Source organism: Muscardinus avellanarius (genome assembly GCF_963383645.1).
Source record: "Muscardinus avellanarius genome assembly, chromosome: 3".
Lineage (NCBI taxonomy): Eukaryota > Metazoa > Chordata > Mammalia > Rodentia > Gliridae > Muscardinus > Muscardinus avellanarius.
The window spans coordinates 145,092,209-145,113,272 of NC_137788.1; the positions used below are offsets into that span (position 1 = coordinate 145,092,209).

General features: G+C 42.3%; 1 protein-coding gene across 2 annotated transcripts in view; it reads right to left on the minus strand.

Moving 5' to 3' along the window:
• EFL1 (elongation factor like GTPase 1) overlaps positions 1 to 21,064 on the minus strand; it is a gene marked incomplete at both ends in the record, with an annotated part of 91,526 nt that overhangs the window by 12,757 nt on the left and 57,705 nt on the right. For both annotated transcript variants that reach the window (XM_080690629.1, XM_080690628.1), the window contains 3 exons: positions 7,631 to 8,601; positions 11,404 to 11,551; positions 14,263 to 14,394. In XM_080690629.1, coding sequence (XP_080546755.1) covers positions 7,631 to 8,601; positions 11,404 to 11,551; positions 14,263 to 14,394 — 1,251 coding nt within the window. The remainder of the gene's footprint in view (positions 1 to 7,630; positions 8,602 to 11,403; positions 11,552 to 14,262; positions 14,395 to 21,064) is intronic.

Below are 21,064 nucleotides of genomic sequence, written 5' to 3' on the forward strand. Positions count from 1 at the left end.
TCCCCAGCTAGCTACCACGCTCGCCGCCCTTCCTCCCCATGCATCTGCACAGGAGATTGCACCTCACCACTGGATGCGCTCTGATGCCGATGCTCTCATTCCATGGACACTTGGAATTTCATAAACACTTCCCTCAGTCCTCATTCAGCATGACTCCGTGGCAGCTGAAGCTTCTGACCAGCCCTCTGCCAATGTGCTAATGTCGGTACTACCCTCCTTCCAAGCCCAGCCCCAATCCTCCCCCTGTGTATTTCAGGGACTCCTGGAGGTACAGGTGTTTCCTACGAGCATTGTGCAAAGCTGTGCATTCTTCTCTGAACCCCACCGCACCGCAAGCCAGCTCAGGCCTGATTCGTGTCTTAGTGTCCCATGAATACAAGCATCCCACCTGGAGCCGGCTTCCTTCTAAGTTCAACATGTCTAAGAACAGAGCGCCATTGCTCGTCCCTGCCTGTCCTCCTGGAAAGGCTGGCCTTATAGGCTGCAGAACAGCGGGTTGGAGGGGAACTTAAGGGCCACCGAGTTCTACCTCATTAGCTGCTTCAGCTCTGCACTCGGACCCCACGCCCACTTCCTTCCAGGGTGGGCCGCATCATGGTCCATTTTTGGATGGCCGTGACTGCCAGACAACTCCTGAGCCTCAAATCTGCTCCCCTGAAGGTTCTACCCCTCAGTCCTACTTTGTATCATGGGACACATTTACACCCCATTCGTGAATAGCCTTTAAGCTACCAGAAGAGAATTACCTTTTCTTTTTTCCAAACCAATCTCTTTGATGTATCTTGTATTTTGTCTTCTAGCCCAGCCACATTCCTACTTGAACGACTGCAATTTATTTATTTATTTTGGTGGTACTTGGAATTGAACCTAAACCCAGGGGCATGCTACCTCTGAGTTCTACCCCCAGCCTGATTTTTCACTCCTTATTTTGAAACAGGGTCTCACTGAGTTGCAGAGGGCCTCACTAAGGAGCTGAGGCTAGCCGTGAACCTGTGATCCTCCTGTCTCAGCCTCCCAAGTACTAACTAGGATTACAAGTGTGCGCCATCACGCTCAGCTGACTGTGATTTATTTACCTCCCTCTCAGTACATGTTACCCAGAAATGAAAATACCACCAGAAATACAGTCTAATGAACTATGAAACTGCCGAACCTTCATTAATTTTTTAGGTAGGGAAGAAAATCCTACAGAACAGCTGGTATGTGTGAACTAGTAATCCTTCCTCTGATACCTGATCCTAAGAAAAGTTTCATAAGCCAGGTGTGGTGGCATATGTCTGTAATTCTACTACATGGAGGCTGAGACAGGATGATCACAGGCTCAAAGCCAGCCTCAGCAACTTTGTGAGGCTTTCAGTAACTTAGCAACATCCCATTGTAGAAAATAAAATGAAACAGGGCGAGGGGTATAGTCCAGAGGTAGAATCCCCTGGCTTCTACCCCTGGTAACACCATAAAAAAAGACATTTTCTTTTCTTTTTCAAGTTTCTAGGTGGCCTATGGAGGTGAATGCAAAGCAGGAGAGGTCAAGAGGAACACAGAATGGGGCCAGTCGGCCATCCTGGGAGCGGCCTGGCTGCCCTCAAGAGACCGCAGCCCTCCCTTCTCAGGCCCTGCCAGCAGACCCAGATCAATAATTGCAATTGAGACTAAATGTAATTAACCAGACTTCTGAGCTATTCACTTTTAATTTCACTGCAACTCCATCCTAAAACTGGGGCACAGTGCTGGATCATGGCACAAAGGAAAACACTGTAATAAAAACCTTCCAAATGTGCTCAGCTCTCATGACAGAATATACCCAATGCCTGGATGCATTCAGAAACTCTCCACCCACCAGGTTGTCACTGGAGATTAACGTGCCCACGTCAAGGAGGACTTGCCATGGACTGAGCAGGGGCACTGACCCTGGCCATTCATCTGTTCACTCACTCAGAGAAAGACCCCTGAGTGTCCTACTGCATGGAAGGCGCAAGGGAAGAATTCTTCAGGAAAAAGCAGCAGAAAGGTTAATTAATTGGACAGTTTTGATCAGGGCTCAACTGCTAACAACTACACTGCAAATGTTTCAGCCTGTATCCATGGCTCTCTGAGACCAGAAGTAACTTGTTGGTTGCCAAACCCAGACCCTGTGCCCTGTGCCAAGATAAACCCCGCACCGGCCACAGTACACCCTTGGGGTTTCTCCACTCAGAGCCCACAGGTCCTTCATCCTAGAATACCTTAGCCCAACTCTATATTCAAAGAACCTCACGATTCCCGGCTATTCAAAAACAACCTGCTCCATGAAATTCAATACTCAAGGCTGAAACCCCTTTCCCTGTAGTCCACTGAACCAGATTCACACGCACATTTCCTTCTTCCTTCACAGTAAGATTAACATGTAGGCTCTACAATTCTTAGGCTGGGAGATAGTTAAGTGTGTTGTTGTCTTCTTCTGAATTCAGTAAAGTAAGCAGCTGTTCACACCACTTTTTACAATAGTACAACAAGAAGGGAGCAATGCGAATTTCCAATTCAGATATGATGGGTCAGTAATTAAAGCATATCAAATTAATAGCAATTATGTAGAGGTGAAAAGGAAGTTATGAATTATAAGTAGCCAAAGAGAAGCATGTTTAAAATAAATAATATAGGAAGGAATATACTAGATTATTTCTACAATAAGGGTCATAACTGTACAAAATGTACTATTAAGGACAAGCATTATAAAAAGGAAAATGAAAGGCTGATTTCCAAGGGGAGAGATTTTTCTTTCATTTTTTATTTATCTGCCTGAGGTACACACCCAAGCCTACTTACTTTTTATTTTGAAATAGGGTCTCACTAAGTTGCAGAGGGTCTTGCTATACATTGTTGAGGCTGACTTCCCCAAGTACTGGGATTAGAGGTGTGTGCTACCATGCCCAGCTAATCTTATGATTTCTGTAATTGTTGGTAACACTTGTAGAATAATTTCAATTATACAAATACTTGCACACGCTGGCAGACACTTCTCATTCCTATGAATTAGGTTACACTAGCTTCTCAACTCTTGCCACAGAGCTACCAGACTCTTAAATCAAGCAAATGTGGTTGAGAGGACACAGATGGACTTCAATCCAACAGGAGACAGAGCACGCTGTGGACACAGTGGGGAATGTGGTCCAGCTGCTACTATCCAGATAGATTTAGCAACAAGTTTATAGGATTTGATGATAACCAGTCAACCCCACCCTGGATAAAGGTCTTCAGTGGCTCTGCCCACAGCCTCATATTCTTACTTTTGTTGTCAGCCACTTAAGCATCCAAAAGGGACCATCAAATCTAAAATCTACACGAAGCTGGCAGGGTAACAAATATACTGACAGAAAGAGGTAAAAACCCAATTCTAACAAGATAGTTATCATAGGTAAACATCATAACTCGTGTCCAGGGTTAGAGAGGTAATGCTGAACAGGTTCCTAGAAAGCTCATGAGGGAACTTAAGTTCAATGTAGCCTAAGTCAGCTGTAGTTTTGCGGTAAAAAGAGCTTGAACTCGATTATTCAACCCATGAAAGTCCACTTTCATAGACTTTCAAAAGACCTACCCTGTTTCCAAGTTTTGCTAAATTTCTCATACAATTTCACTGGAAAACCATGTCTGTGCACTAAATCCAACTGTATTTTATTTTAAATTATTTTACAGAATTAAACTTTGTCTTCTTAATTCATCTCTTAAAGAGAGTAATGCTTAAGCCGGGTGTGGTAGCGCACGCTTGTAATCCCTGCACTTGGGAGGCTGAGACAGGAGGATCGCACAGTTTCGAAGCCATGGCTTAAAGAGACTCTGGTTCCAAATAAAATATAAAATAGGTCTGGAGTGTAGCCCATGGGTAGAAGGTCCCTGGGTTACATCCTCAGTACCACCACCACCAAAAAAAAAAAAAAAAAAAAAAGAGAGTAATGCTTTACATAAGAACCGGTATGTACAGCTCAATAAATCTTTGTTGAATTAAATTATGAAATGCTGATATAAAAAAAGAACCTCAAGTACAGAATAAGAAAAACTTTTTAAAAGCACACAGTGATACTTATAATGCTTCTAATAAACTAAAATACATACATTCTGATAATAGTGGTATTTATTCCTACATGTAAAGAGACAATTATAATAGCTGGAGGTTAAACTCTAATAATGTCTAACAAGAAGGAGTAGTTTAAAAATGTGAGGTTATTGGGAAAAAAACAAGAGCAACAATTAAAGAAATTCTGAGATGATTATTTTCCTATAAATTTTCCCATTTTGACTCAAGGGAAATAAATTTTCATTTTAACAATTTGTGTAAAAAAAACTAAGTTTACTCTTTTTTTTTTTTTTTTGCAAAGGTGATGAAACCCAGCAGCAGCTTTCCACCTCCGAGCAACACATCTCATCTAGCCCTATTTTTTATTCTTTATTTTGAAGCAAAGTCTCAGAGTTGCAAAGGGCCTAAATAGCTGAGGCTGTCCTGAACAACAACCTCCTGTCTCAGCCTCCCAAATGCATGTGCCACCATGCCTGGCTGAAGTTTAGTGTGTGTGTGTGTGTGTGTGTGTGTGTGTGTGTCTGTCTGTCTCTCTCTCTTTTGTCATACCGGGGTTCCTAGAAACTCTTTTACCTCCGGGCTACACTCCCAGACCTATTTTTATACTTTATTTGCAAATAGGGTCTCCCAAGCCAGCACGGCTGGCTTCGAACCTGTGCGATCCTCCTACGTCCATCTCCCAAGCGTGGGGATTACAAGCGTGCACCACCACGCCCGGCAAGTTTAGTCTCTTTTAAGTAACTAAGTTAACTCATTTGCTATTAAAAAAAACAAACTAAAATCAACTTATTCTGACTCTTAGAGAGTTAAAAGGAACGTGGGCTCTGGACGCTGGCTGCTGATCCCACAGAGCTCCTCAAGAGCAATGAGAAAACAGGTTTCAGAGGAAATTCTCTAATCCTGGCAAGAGGACATACCAATTCAGGGGAAAAAAACAACAACGAAACCCAGAGCGAGTCTAAGCAGCTTCTGTGTAAGGGTGGGTGTGGCAGCCAGTGGGTCGCAGGGCAACGTGTTCGGAAGCTGACAGGTGACAACGGTACAAAGGCTGCTTACCAGCTGACCGGCGTACGCAGTTAAGCGCTCAGATGGGGCAGTGAGGCCGGGCACCATGGGACTTGTACAAGGATGAGGCAGGGGAGACACACTTTACTCCAAAGAGAGAAGCAGGAGAATGGCCTTGAGAGCTAAAGACAGGCACCTCTTCCTGGGAAGTGGCAGAACTGAGTCTGAAGGCCAGGGAAGCAGTGCTACAATGAAAACACAAACAAAACAAAAAAAGGGGGAGGACAAAACTTCTCTGTCTCATCTCAGAGAAGCCTAGTCAGATGTAGGGTCCAGGTGGTAGTTTTCTAGTAGAAAGGACAAGGTGGGCACACAGGGGTGACTCAGCAGTTTGCTGGAAATTTCGATCTGATAAATGCCAACAGCTGATTGTGTTATGCTGACATTTTGCCTTCTCAGAAAACAGAAGGACAAACACCACTTGAAATAGGTAATGTAGAAGTGAGGGCAATTTGTGGAGGAAATGTGTTTCCATTATATTTGGAGGAGACAAGTGTTCCGTTATCTTGAGAGAAGGGATAGGCATGGACCTAATGGACCTTGGACTTCAGGAAGAATCATTTCAAGCATATAAGGAAAAAGAAAAGACCTTGTTTTGAAATTAAAAAAGGGTTGTGGGTAGAGCTCAGTGGCAGAGCATCCCTCAACCCCTAGTACCACCATCCACCTTGCCAAAAATTAATCAATCATATAGATTCAAATTATTGATACATGAATACAGGAGTTCATGAGACTATATAACTTCTAGTCTAGACATTCATGAGAATGTGAGTCCTGCTTTTGGGGAACAGAATAGAAAGACAAAATTTATCTTTACAACTGGGCTGATCTTGACTCTCCCCACAAGTTAATGATGAGACACAATCGCTAACTTGCAATAAAAGAAAAATGCTGCATCTCTTATGAGAAGCGGTGTTTAGGAATGGGTGGGTGTTTTGTTCAAACGTTTCAGGGAGATGATGATCAAATAAACCATGTCCCAAAAGGATAGCAACTGGAAAGGTGAAAGGATACAAGACCCATGAAAACAGCTGAAGAATCTGGAGACTTTTCCTGGATAGAGAAGAACACCAGCACTCTCCTCAACTACATGAAGGGCTGCCACATGAGATGAACGATGGTGCACATGGGTAGGAAACAGACTTCACTCTCAACATAGGAAAGACACCAACTAATTATGGAACTGGCTGCAAACTGCCTTTCAGCAAAGTGTTCAAAGAGAGGTGGCGAAGCATCTCTGCAAGGGCCAGAAAGCCTGCAGAAGAGCTCTGAGGCTTGCTTCAAGACTTGAAGGAGTAAAATGCCTGGATTTGACTCTTATCTCTGCTTCCATAAAAATGTTCTGAATGAAAATGTAAATTAACATCCAGGAATTGGTCCAGATAGGTTCCCACACACTAATCCCACAAGGTGCTGACAGGGATGCATGCACAGCAGGTCGAGGAACACTGCATGTGCAGGTCACTGGGAGACTGGCTCACAGTGCATGCTGGCTTTGAGAAGTCCTGTAGCTGCTAAAGCTATGTGACCCGTTTGGCCCATCTGCTTTTGAAATGCTACCAGGGATACTCATTTTGTCTCAGAACCTGACTGAGATGCAAGCCTACATTCCTTTTGGAGGAGAGAAACTTAGATTTCTATTTTCAGGAGTTACTCTACAAAAGAAACTTGCTAAAAACAATGCAATTAAGCTACATACTGATTCAAAGGACCTGGGGTCAGAGAAAAAACAATCACTGGGTCTACTCCCCCACCCTCCTTTACACTCTTTTTATAATGAAACAGGTCCATTATTATCTCCAGAGAAAGAGACCTCCTGGATCCCAGAAACTTCTATATACAATGTGTGTGTTCTTGTCCAAAGCTTCACAACCTATCATGAGTGATTATCAACCTTATCATGAAAATTATTCTATTTTTTCAACAAGTCTCAGTGAAGAAAATAAGTCTCAAGACTTATTAATGAAGATTTATTAGTGAAGAAAATAAGTCTCAGTGAAGTAGTATCAGTCAAAAGTCAAAACAGCTATTATGCTTCAGGACTTCATGTCTTCTGGGATCCCTAAGGCAATCTCTCAAGGAGTGAAAAATCAGAAATGGATATAACGGTTAGCAGAAAAAAAAGCCCTTAATAATTTTTTTAGAAAGAACTTCCATTGTTCACGAGGACAAGAATGCTTATCTTATTCTCTGATCACCGTCTGAATGACTCTGATTACTCAGACTGATATGCTTATTCACTTGAGAAGTTTGTATGGTAACATGTAAGGGCAGGCTAACCCTTATTTATCAGTCTTTTCACTGGAGGAAAAAAGATTCTGTTTGTAGCAAAAGAGAAGATCTTTAGTAATCATGTATTTCCCTCCCTCAAGATTAAAGCCTCAGGCTTTCAAAGATCTTACTTCCTTAGTAACTTGGCAGAAAGTGCAGCTCCTGTAAAAATACTGAATGAATGCAAGCTCTGGAAGACACCTCTGTCAATCAGGCGTTTCCCAAGGTCTCCCTTTCCTTCCTTACCAAGAACATCACTGGTGGCCATGATGTCACAGGTGTACATCGCTGCCATCAGGCGCTGAGGCTTCACCTGCAGCGCGTAGCGACACGCTTCCTTCATAGTAGCAATGAGCTGTCCTGAGAGGGGCCCGTAGCAGTCAGGGACTGGAGATTCGCCTTTCTGGGAAGTCCTCTTCTCAGAGGGCTCCAAGCAACCATCTTGTAGCTCTTGGTTTTCATCTCCACCAGGATGGGTTTCATCTTCCACCACCAGATTTCTTTGTTCTTGATTCTGCTTTTCACTTGCTCCTTGTTCCTCAAGTCTACTTAGGTCCCATTTTTCTAGAACAAAACAGACACCCATGAGAGGCTCCTCACACATGGGGCCAGAGAGGGCTGCCAGCTGGAAGCCGCTCACGATGCTATTGCCCAAATCTCGGTATCTACTGGCTTCCTTTGACGCTCTTCCAGCTGGGCCTGTCCATACTGAGCTCTGAAAATCTTCACTTTTATTGACTAGTATGTTGGGCCCACACTTTCTTGGACCAAATGACCAGATTTGGTCAACAGTGTTCCTCCATTTTCTCCCTGTTAGGTATTGCTCTAGTTTTCCTTTGAATTCCCAAATTTTCTCTTGGGTCTTCTGATGAATTGACTGCATATTTGAACCCTCATTCAAAGAGGATGTTAACTGCTCCATGGAACGAATCAAGTCACTATTTTCTTCCAGAAGCTGAGTGACTTCTTCTGGAAGGGGCATGGCTCGAACACTGAGCGTGGCGAGTTTATTAGGAGTTGTAAGAGTGATGAGGCCATCAGAGTCGACCTGGATTCCTTCAGGGATTTTGCTTTGATCTTCTTTTGTTTGGTGTATGACTGCAACTTTCTGCTGCTTGCCTATTTCTTCATTGACCATATCAACTTTTGGGGGTTTTGTGATTGTTTCTCTGAATGGAATAATGGGTTCAGATACACTGATAGGAATCTTTGCAAACCTATAAATCCAAGAGAAATAAGAGAAGGTTATAATCAAAATGGCATCAACACTCCATGCTCTGCAATGAAGACTGCAAAAACAGAAACATAAAAGTTATTTTACTAAGAAAGATCTGTAATTTACATCACATCACACTTCAAAACCTGCTTTCATTTCAGACTGAAAAGACTACCTCTAATGTGAGCATCCCTTCAGGGAGTTCACTGCTCACACTGGGATGTCACTGCCTTGTTCATTCTCAAGATAAATATACCATCTATTTAGATAAGAATGTTTTGGGTGGAAAATAAATGTCTTAATAGGATTTGACATATAAAGGCTTAAAAAAAATTGCCAATCTAAGAGTCACACAAAGAAAAGCCCAAGGATTATAGCTCTGAAAAGAAGTAATCAGAGACTTCCAGGACAGCTAGTCAAATCCTCAGGAATGCTTTACTTTGATAATGAGGTGCAGAGTGAGGGCAGGGCGATCAGGAGTCTGTCTAGAGGAGCACTTTCCAAATGATCTGCGATGAAGGAAACCACCTTCACTGACTGCTGAGCACTGGAAATGTGGCTAGGACAACTGAGGAAAGGAATGCTTGGTTTACTTAGTCACATGAAGCTACTGCATGTCTGAATGTGACCTGTGCAACTGCGGAACTGATTTAACACTTTGACTTTAACCAACTGGAGTTCGAGTAGCTTCAGGTGGGTAGCGACCACTGGACAGCACAAGTCTTGCACCCCAATGTGGCACAAAGTTCAGAAAGCCCCTTCTCCACATGAGGTCAATTTTAGTTTTACATGGGATTTTCTTCCACATGGGCTATAAATTCACACGGGGCATGCACAGATCGATTCTGACGACCATGAAACCAGGCAACCTTTCTTTTTTTTTACTTTCTGTCTACCTCACTGCCAGTTAACACTAAAGCACTGGTCTGGTCTACATCTGCTACTGGAAATGTGTACAGACATATGTATAGATGCACGTAAACATATACATTATATGAAAAGAGGGAAAAGAGTTTAGTTCAAAGACACAGAAATATAGTATTTCAAAAGGTTTTTTTTGTCGTATTAGGGATGGAACCCAGGGTCATTCTATCTCCAAGCTACACCCCCAGCCCCATTCTTTTTATTTTTTGTTTTGAAACAGGGTCACACTGAGTTGCAAAGGGCCTCACTAAGTAGCTGAGGCTGTCCGTGAACCATGATCCTGTTTCAGCCTCCCAAATGCTGAAGTTACAAGCATGCACCTCCACACCTGGCTCAAGTTGTTTTTTTTAAAGAAATGCTATAAAATTTATTATTTACCATATGGTTTGTCTTATGATATGTTCAATTAGAATTTTTCTCCACTCGACATTAGAATATTCAGAAATTCCAAAAAAATGGTGACAAAGTGAAAGCAATTGGAGAGAACTGGAAAGTTCACCTTCCAATTTTGTACTTATGAGGTTATAGAAACACTGAAGGAAAAAGCCACACGCCACTGTAACTGAGAAGCAGACATGGCACATCTGACTGGCAAGAGATAAAACCCCCAGGGAAGGTGGCAAAGAACATCTGTTTTCTAAAATCCTCACCACCAGGTGTACCACTCCTCCACCACTGACTGCACTGGGTAGTTGTAAGGAGTAAGTGGGAGAGACAGTGCTCAACACAGTGACTGCATTGTAATACTTGGTATACAAATGCATCCATCATTTATAATTAGTTATGACTATTATAGTCTCAGAATTTTTTTTTAGAAACAGGCCTTTATAGGACAAATCCTATTTTTTTCACCTGAAAGCACAAAAATATACATTAACAATGGAGACCTTTTACTTCTTTTTCAGATTGAGGAGTCTTGTTTTTTAAAAATGGCAATATGCAAGGGTGGAAAAAGTAGAAAAGCACTTTTCAGTGCAATTACTGGTTGAGTGCATACCTTTTTTCCCCCTTTGGTCCTGGAGATTGAATCCAGAGGCATTCTACCTCCTAGCCATACCCCCAACCTGATTTTATTTACTTTTTTGGAAACAACGTCTCACTAGGTTGCTGATAGCCTCACTAAATTGCTGAAGCTGGCTTTGAACCTATGATTCTCCTGTCTCAAACTCCCAAATAATGGGATTACAAGTGTGAGACACTACACCAGGCAAAGTATATACTTTTTGAGCCAGGAATAATACTTCTAGCAGTTCATCTGAACCAAATAACTAGAGCTGTGCATACAGATACCTGTATATACTTGAATATGCACAGAACCAAGTATAGATGTATGAACTCAAATGTCAAGGTGGTTATTTCTGCATGGTAATCAAATGACTTTCTTACTGTTCTATATTTTCCTTATTGCTGAAATCTTCATTATGAATACAACAAAGAGGAAAAACGTTGCTTACAGAAAGTGATTTGCAATAGCCTTTAATTAATTACTTATATATCACCTTCAAGGAGAAACAAAGATTTCCAGGCTTATATTGTATAAACCACAATATAAAGAAGTCTATCCTCATCACAGACTACATTTACTGCCCTGATATGTTCTGCACATGTGTGTATGCTGAAAGCAAAATATACCTACATGTACATGAAAATGTTCTATGATTCAAGCTAAAAATGCAAAATTATTCAGTATAGGCATGAAATGGCATTTTTCTGTTATTTAAAATTAAATTTATGATCCAGTAACAATTTGTGTCTGAGTTGAGAATTTTTTATTTTCTCCAAAAATAGGCCATAGCCTAGTTTGACCAGTGTAGGAACACTAAAGCATGCCATGAATCCTGGAAGCTATCATTCTCCAACTCTCACATTTTCATCTAACCTTTCTTTTAAGTCATCCAAGCATCGCTGAAGGTGGACTTCACCTGCTGTGACTAAAACATGCTCTCCCGTTTCCTGAATTAAAATCTGGACACAAGGGTCAGCTTGGTTTAACAGCTTCATGCCTTTCACGAGATGAGGCATTTCACCTAGGTGAACAAAATAAAATACTGATTAGATATGATAAGTAGGGAGTAATGCAGTCAAAGACAGTGGTCACACCCAGTGACGGAGAAATCACAGTGGAAGAGATTAATAAAGTGACAAGTTTATTTTTCTTCCAAATAATGCAGTGATATGAAGAAAACTGCCTTCTAGCAAGTTACTGGTTTCGACAGTCAACATGAGATCCTCATGAGCTTATCATGGAGACTCAAAGCTGACCACTGGGGAGAGGCTGGCTGCCACATCTGTCTCCTGCTGGGGAAACCAGAAAGGTAGAAGAACAAGCGCTCAGACCGTGCTTCTCCTTGAGAGAAGAGGCGGCTGTGAACAGATTATTCCAGCCAGTCTGTCTTGATGAAAAAGCAGAGGACCTCGGGAGCCCGTTCTATTACACACAAACAAGGGATCATCCAGTGCTTCTCAGGGGCAGCACTGCAGGGAGTCTTGCCTTAGGGAGGAACATTTCAGAAGTTAGTTGAGAGAAACCCAAAGGGTCACTGAAAAGTAAAGATGAGCGTAAGGTAACAGTGCAAGGAGTAAACAGAAAATAAGTATCTGCTGGGGACTCATAGGCATGAGGATGGCACTAAGGAAAAGTTTTCTGACATTTTGTATGTAGATGACACTGACAGTATAAAAACCCCAAGACAGCTCAATGAGCATAAATTTCAGACAATGAAATATACAAATGGGTATTTCAATTACAGAATCAAGAAATACATGATAAAAACAACATATTTGTTAGGAAAGAGCAATGATCCCTTTAAAATTATAAAACAAGAATAACAACAACAACAACAAAAAAAAACCTGTGTCCTTCCTGGCCATTTTAGTTTACATTTTACAAAGCTCAAAAAAATTTAATGAGCCGGGCGTGGTGGCGCACACTTGTAATCCCCGAGCTTGGGAGGCGGAGATAGGAGGATCGCACAGGTTCGAAGTCCGCCTCGCTAGCTTAAGAGACCCTGTTTCCAAATAAAGTATAAAAATAGGTCTGGGCGTGTAGCCCGGGGGTAGAAGGGTTCCATCTCCAGTACCACCAAAAAACAAAACAAAACAAAAAAAGAAATACATATGAGAAAATAACACTTTGGCTTCCAGATAGAGAACCTTAGACCATCTCATTTCCAGACAAAGTAAAGGACGTTAACCTTACTGAGAGCCTGCCATGACACCGGGCACCAGGACCATCAGCAGAGATGCCCACAAGATAGTCCTGTTGCTTGCAAGGGCTGGGTTTTCCCTGGCCTGGATAACAGCATATAGAGTAACACACAACTAGCAAAGAGCCTTAAAAAAAATGGTAACTTTATAATAAAATACTGTAAATTATTAAATATTTAATTCCTCTTTTTAAAATTTAGATGTAATGCAATATTATGCTAAGTAGGAATAAAGATGTAAATAAATGCCAGTAACATCTAAGAATAAACGTTGGCTGCCAGATTCCAAAGCCACAATTTAAATGAAACTAAGTTTTCTTGTATGTGCCTCTCAAGGTTGGAGGTAGTGGAGAGTAACCACAATTAGCCCAGAAAGTAGAGTGAAAGGACAAAATCATGAAGGATGAGGATCTGCACAATCTGCAAGAGGAAGCAGGCTTCCCACAGAGGGGTAAACCTATGGCAACCAAGGTCCTCTCAGCCACAGTGACAGCACAGATGCCTAACTCTGCAGCTGAGGCAGATGGCTCTTTACCAGGGCTGAGGCCAGAAGTCAGGGGGTAGTCCTCTAAGTATCTGCACTAGCAACCCTTGATGGCAAAAGATAGTTTTGTTTTTTTGCAGTACTGGGGATGGAAACTACTAGGGGGATTTTACCTCTGAGCTATACCCCCAGCCCTATTTTTTATTCTTTATTTTGAAACAGGGTCTCACTGAGTTGCAAAGGGCCTCACTAAGTAGCGGAGGATGGCTATGAATCTGTGAACCTCCTGTCTCAGCCTCCCAAATGCTCAGATTATAAGCGTGCATCACCACGCCAGGCTGCAAAAGATGTTTCTTAAAACTTGAAGGAGAGGAAGGATAGTTGGTACAGGCACACTAAAGCCATATACCTCAACAGAAAGCTACCCTTTGCACATTTATTCTTTGGTTTCCTTAAGGCAAGATGCAGAGATTATTTACCACCACTAGCCTCTCGAAATAGCAAAACACAGGCAGAAGGGGCCAGTGATGGTCAAGGGGAGAAGAGTTAGTAAGGCTGGCCAGACAAGTGGTAAATGCAAAAATCGTCACTATGTAGTCAGGAATATGTGGTGTTATATAGCAAACAGAAAAGGGGCAGAGAGCAGTTTCTAAAGAGGAAAGAGGAAACGCTCAGTGTCCTGATAACCTAGCAAGCCCCAAGGAAAGAGGTAGATGAGGATTTTGAACCAAGGGTCTTCAGGTGAGATTCTAACTCAGAAGTAGTCACATAAAATGTGAGCTTTGTTGCGCTATCACTCTGGGCCAGGGTGACAAAGGATATAGGATATAACCCTATCTCTGTAACCCAGAAGAATACAGCAACTGGATACCATTCTTAAGACAGGGGTTACACGCCCTTTGAAGGTGGCTTTTCCGATACACTTGAACAAACACTCAAAATACAAAACTCAAAATACACTCCTGAACAAGTCATGAAATCAAGTAATAAGCACATGCATTTGAAGGAAAAGTGAAAGTCATATGCTCTAAGGACAAGGCGCTCTTACTTGGGTGTTTTGGCTCAACAGCGACTCTCACAATAGGTGTGGCTTCAAAGTTGAGTGGTACAAAGGGTGGGCAGGAGGGCAGACTGCAAAGTGTTGCAGATTTTAGCACAAAGTCTTGAAGGCCTCCTATTCCTGCAAGAAGACAAGACCCACAGGTCAATAACTTCTGGACTTAAAATGAGAAAAACAACAGAATCAACCTAGTATACTGTCACAGAGTCAAACACTTCCAAAGCACTGAATGAGGCAGACCTGCACCATGCTGTTTGCAAGTCCGCATTCTATTTGATTGCTGTCAGAAACAGAAATTCTGCTAATGTTTTCCAGATATACAAATCCTGCTACATCAAACTGGACTAAAGCATGCCTACTTCAAATGACAGAAATTATTATTTCTTGATACATTTGTCTGAAAACAATGATTATTTCTAACTCTTTAAAATATATTTTGATGAGTGTGATTTCTACTAAAATAATCTCTTTTGCCAAATCCAGGTGCATATGAATAGAGAGAACTTAAGAGTCTTAAAATGTGATGTTGCTGTGTGGCAGCACTTGATCCTAAGCGGCTCCCCAACTACTCAGTTTTAAAGAGTGTCTCAGATACCCCAGCCCACCTCAGGCTCCTGGCTGCATGAAACTCGGGTGTATATTTGCCTTCGAGCAGATGGCAGCAGAGAGAATGAGAGAAAAAGGGCGTTCTGAATCTCCCATCCAGCATGAGAGTGAACGACATTTTGAGCACTGTCGAGACATTCATGGGGCAATTTTGTGTTCCAGGTTAGGAAAGATTTGAGGAGGGGAGGGACAGTGAGAGGCCACAAGCTTTAAGGAAAGGAGAATAGGCAAAGGAATTGAGTTAGTTCTACTTTTGCATCTTGAGTTTAGAAACAACCAAGAGAAAGCAACAATGGACACCCTTTGCTGCCTTCAGCTGACCCGTAAGTGATGGGAAAGCACTGGGCGACAGGATACTATGCCGGCCACACACACCTGGAAGGCAGCGTGCAGGCATCTTGCTGCCTGGCTGCAGAGTGTGGAAACCTCCCCTTTGACATTGCACCTGAATGCATCCAGAATTCACCTCACTCAACTGCAGGAAAGCTCCACGGAAGAAAAGTCCTTGTACTGTGCTTCAACCCCATCACCCACCTCCACACATTTCTTGGTTCATTATCCAGATATACCCAGAAAGCATGCGTCCTCTGTGCTCAACAACTACCGCTTGGATTTTCAAGGCCCCATCAGGTCCTGTTACCCCAGTTCGGGTAGCCTCACACTGCACACCGCCAGTGCTTCCCAGCTCAGCTCAGGACATGCTTCCTAGGCCTTTCGTGTGCGTGGGTCCTCTTCAGATCAAGTTTCCCAGGTACTGACTTCTCTCTCTGCCCCAATGGACTGACTGACTTTGGTGAAAAGTTAATTTCATGTGTCAGAATTTCTTGGCCAGCAGAGAAGCTCGTCCCTGTCATTATTTCTTGCTCAGGTCTCCACTGGTACCATAAACACTACCAGAAAGAACATCATCTCCAGTGAAGTCAAGGGCTCGAGAAGACCCCACAGCAAATGTTCCTTTCACACCTCTCTCCTCCTGCTTCTGACCCATCGATGGCCAGCATCCATTACACACAGCCCGTGACCAGTGCTGGCTTTTCCTCTGCACCAAAAGGGACGCAGCGGTGGATGGCTGGTACATTTTCAACCCGTCTTTCTGAACTTTTGGTTTACCTTTTGCTTTTCCAATGACCAAATCTATTCTTACTATTTAGATGTCCCCAGATCTGGTGACATGATTGTAATCCCCTCCAAAATATAAAAACAGAAATTAACTCAACAGACAATATTCTGACTCAAGATTAGGAACTTATAGAAAAGGGACATGCTGCCGGGCGTGGTGGCGCACGCTTGTAATCCCCGCGCTTGGGAGGCGGAGACAGGAGGATTGCGCAGGTTCGAAGCTAGCCCCGCGCACTGGCTTAGGAGACCCTGTTTCCAAATAAAAATGCAAAAATAGGTCTGGGAGTGTAGCCCGGAGGTAGAAGGGCTTCCAGGAACCCCAGTACCACAAAAAAAAAAAAAAAGAAAAAAAAGAAAAGGGCCATGCACCAAAGGAACTTGTATTATGTGTCAACACTCCGACTTAACTTCTAAATAAAATTTTAAAACCCAGGAAAGGGACCAGTAAGGTTATCTGGGCCAACTGCAATAAAATGACTTAAGAATTTCTTTTAAGAATTTCTTGATGAACTGTGGATAACAACTTGGTATATGTACAAAAGCAAAATTTGAAACAATCTTTTTGTTTTAAAAATAATGCCATCAAGTACAATTTTAAAAATAGAACAGGATACTCATAATTAAAATATTCTAATATTGCTACTTTTTATTTCTCTATTTTCTTTCTCTACTGACACATATATTTACACTAATGTTTATATAATTTCGTCCTTTTCTTCTACTTATAATCAGGATTTTCATTTAAGTCAAAATTGTAACAATTACAAAAGAATAATAGTTCTGTCACACAAGGTACATCTACTGAAGCATTTTCCACCTAGGACCAGGGGACGAAGGACATATTCCCTCCAGGAAATCATTTCAGGATTTTTGAGACAGAAGCAATGAATAGTTCAAGCGGGGAAAACCCCCAAATCAGTGGCACTACTTTTGGTTACCATATTTATTTTTAAATTTCAATGACTAAAGAGGATGTAAAGTTTTGTTTGTTGTGCGTGCGTGCACACACAGCATATGGTTTAAAAAAAAGAGAAAAAACAGGTTGAATAATGTGGACATAAAGCAATTTACTGGGCAGCAAGAATTCTAGTTTATAAACACTTATAACTTTTGTCTGATTGAAGATAAATGACCCCAGCTGTTTGATTCTTCTTTATATAATGGATAATATTAGATAAATTCATGTGTTAACAGTGTCTCACAGATTGAGAGACAGATAATATCCAGTCACAGGCTGACTTCTCTGGGCACAAAGGCCCCTGCTAGGCTCTATACTACACCCTACAAATACTTCTTAAATGGAAATTAACACTTTGTAAACACTGGCAGGCAAAATATACTCCAGGCTGTCCCTAATATTTCCTTCTAAAACAGAATCCCAAAACAAACACTATTAAGCAGAGATCTTTCAATAATATTTTATAGAACAAAAATGGTGGGGCCTGAGAGGTGGATGGGCCTCCTGCTGAGGCCTCCCCTCTTCTCAACAACTCCTGGCCTTGAAGGCTGGCTCCCCTGGGAGGAGGTCGCAGGCAGGGAGGCGGGGAGCCTCCACTCAACACTGGGCTTCTGGCAGGGCAAATGTGCTGGCAGCCTGTACAGGGACAGCACTGACATCTTAAGCAGAATCTAGACTTGTCAAATATTATTTTGCTGCTCTAATACAAACACTACTGAAATTTTAAAAAATTGTGTGAGAAACTGTTAATAATACTCTAGCTAGAAGATCTTTTATTTCAAACTGATGTTCAAGTTGCAACACCCATTCATTCATTACTTGTCCCTCTTAATCTGTTTAGGCTGGCATTAATGCATCCCTTTAAACCTTTGTGGTAAATACAAGGTATATGATGGGCATCCACACGGCCTCAGGCCTGTGAGAGTGTTGAATACCACTTTGGAAGGGACTCAGGACTTTTTTTTTTCCTAAAGTAGATTTCCCAGATGGTGGGAGTCTAGAAACCCTTGGATTGGAAGACCACCTTCTGCCTCTAGGCCCTTCTGTCTGTTCATGTCAAAGAAGCCCATATCTTCTGCCTCCAATTTTATGTCCAGATTCTCTATTTTTTCCAAGAAACTAAGATTCTGCTTTCTTTGACTCAAATACAAAGAATGTAAGGAACACACACACACTCTTTATAAACCCTGTGAAGGCAGATAGATACACAGATATACAATTAGCTTTTCCCAAGCCTGCCACTTAAGAGAAGAAGATCAGTACAAGTTAGCTAAGCTTTCAGATGATGGGCCAAATCTGTCCATTATATTAAACAAGTTCATTAAATTCACTACCCTTTAGCTTCCTCCTATTAGGGGAAGTTCTAGGGAAAATTCTGCAATAGTGACATCATCATGTAATAACATTTTTCTCTTTATAGGAACATACGGAGCTAATAAGTTTGTAAGCAAGTAACACTGAGATTTGTGGGCCCTTTTCATAGAGGGGAGAGAAAATGTTTTTTCCTCTTCACTCTGAAGAATCAAAAAATTTTGAGATGTGCAGTCTTGCTATCTTTGTCTATATTTGAGAACTTGTCCCTCCGTGTCCTGAAAAAGAGAAGAGAGATAGAACTGTAGGTCTCTATGGGGTCCCAATTTGTGCCCAAGAAAGGATCATATGGGAGCCAAGCACCCCATCTGAGGACACACCAGCCAATGGAGTTCGGCTCTCACCAAAGGACCTGGAGATCCCACCTTGTGCCCGAGTGCTCCTCCACCGGTCTCAAAGTAAACAAACGGCAGTGAACTCGCCACGCAGGTACCAAAAGACTCTACAGAGGATAGTCCAGGGGAAAGAGGCAACACATAGGCCATTAAAATATTTAAAATAGTGAGCAAGGGTCAGAACAGAAACAGACGTGAAGACCAAGAATTAGTCACTTACTGGTGGGAAGGGGATGCCAGGCCACAGTCAACACAGAAAAGCCCTAAGAAGTTCTAGGGACTTTTCTTAGAACTTTTCCTCTTTCTCACGTACAGCAGAACACCTAGGGCACAGCGCATGGAGAAAAGCTGGCACCTCAGGCTACGGAGGTGGGGACCACGGGACCTGAACGTCACTGAAGACAGTGAAGGGAAGTTAGACCCTCAGCTCAGTGTACCGGGGACAACGTGGGTGGAAAGTCTCCGTATGCCACTTCTCCACGTCTCTGATCTTGCAACCACCATCAATTCTTTCCTTTTGTCCATGTGAATTATTGGGAATGAGGTGGACCTGAGCTGAATCTGAGCTCTCCCTGAAGCAATGGCCACACGAGCGTAAGGGCCATGGTGGCAGTTGTTTAATAGATCTAAATCACACTGAGAATTACATTTGTTGTGTGACATGAATTGCACATTTAAGTTTTTATATATACTGTTAACTAGTTAACTATAAAGGTTATAAGGACATTTAACAAGGCATAAACTCATAATTATGCCCATTTATGAGCTTAGTGTCCTGTATCACTGACTTAAATTTCTATTTTGTAAAGTAACACACAATTTTAAGTAATGCTCCTTCAAAATGTACTTGGTTCCAATTCAAGTGACTTAAATAGGTGGGGAAATATACAAAGGCCAGCATGGACACAGCACACAGTACTTGACACAGCTGAAAACAATGCCGGAAATTTGTTTTAGAACAAATAGAAGAGAAGAGATATGGCTTAATAGGACGAGGAAATCAGGATCAGACTCCCTCTCCCTTTAAACCTTAAATATTTCCCATTAAAAACAACATGGACTCACTTACAGATAAAACGGCAACCCCTCACAGGGATATCAGAGATCCTTTTTGAAATGATGGAAGCAACAGAAACACGAAGGAAAACCTCAATGAACAGGTAAAACCCAGAAGGGCACCTCAAGTGCGAGCTCGTTCTGTTGGCTATGGATCAGATTAAAGGGAAAACTAAGGGTCAACTCGTAACTCCTTTCCTGAGAGAGCAGCAGGACTGCAGGGGAAAGATGCGCAGAGCAGGGTGGTGCTGGCCCACCAGAGATCAGCGGTGGAGGAGGGGCCAGTAGACGCACACAGCACACAGGAAGCCCGCCGTGCGCAGCTGAGACAGCCTGAATCTCTATTGCATGCAAAAATAAATATGAATCAAAGACCTAAGTGTGAAACAAAAAAACAGAAAATACACATCATGAGATACCACAAGACAACAGGTCCCATATTACAAAAAAGTTTATGACAAAAGATAACACAGAGAGCTACAAGCAGGGTACAGTAGTGCACACCTGTAATTCCAGCTACTCAGGATGCTGAGACAGGACAATAGCAAGTTTGACACCAACCGGGGAAACTTAGCCACAATCTGCTCAAAAAAAAAAAAAAAAAAAAAAAGGCTGAAGGGCTGGGGAATGTAACTTGGGTTCATTCCACAGTACTAACACCTCCCCACAGAAACTACAACGTAGACATTTCCAACTTATATCAGAGACAGAGTTCTAAGTATACCTAAAGAACTGGCATAAATCAATGAAGAGAGATGGGCAGCCCAAAATAAACAGAGGTAAAGAATATAAAGAGCATCAAGAAAAGACACAGCAGCCGGGCGTGGTGGGCACACTAGTAACCCCAGCACTGGGGAGGCTGAGACAGGAGGACTGCGGTTTGCAGACAGCCTCAACTACTTTGTGAGGCCCTCTGCAACTCAGTAAGACCCTGTTTCAAAGTAAAGAATAAAAAATAGGGCTGGGGGTATGCTCTGAGGTAGAAGGCCCCTGGGTTCCATCCCCAGTAGTAAAAAAAAAATAAGACACAGTAGTAACCTCACTAATAAAAACACAAATAAAAACAATATTCTATTTCGCATCAATATAAGAGGTATTAGTCTGTAGGAACCACATGTTGGCAAGTATGTGTGTAAAATAGATACATACTACAGATGGGAATAAAAATTATTACAACTATGCCGGGCGTGGTGGCGCACGCTTGTAATCCCTGCGCTTGGGAGGCGGAGACAGGAGGATCGCGCAGGATCAAAGCCAGCCGCGCTGGCGTAAGAGACCCTGTTTCAAAAATATAAAATAGGTCTGGGAGTGTAGCCCGGAGGTAAAAGGGCTTCCAGGAACCCCA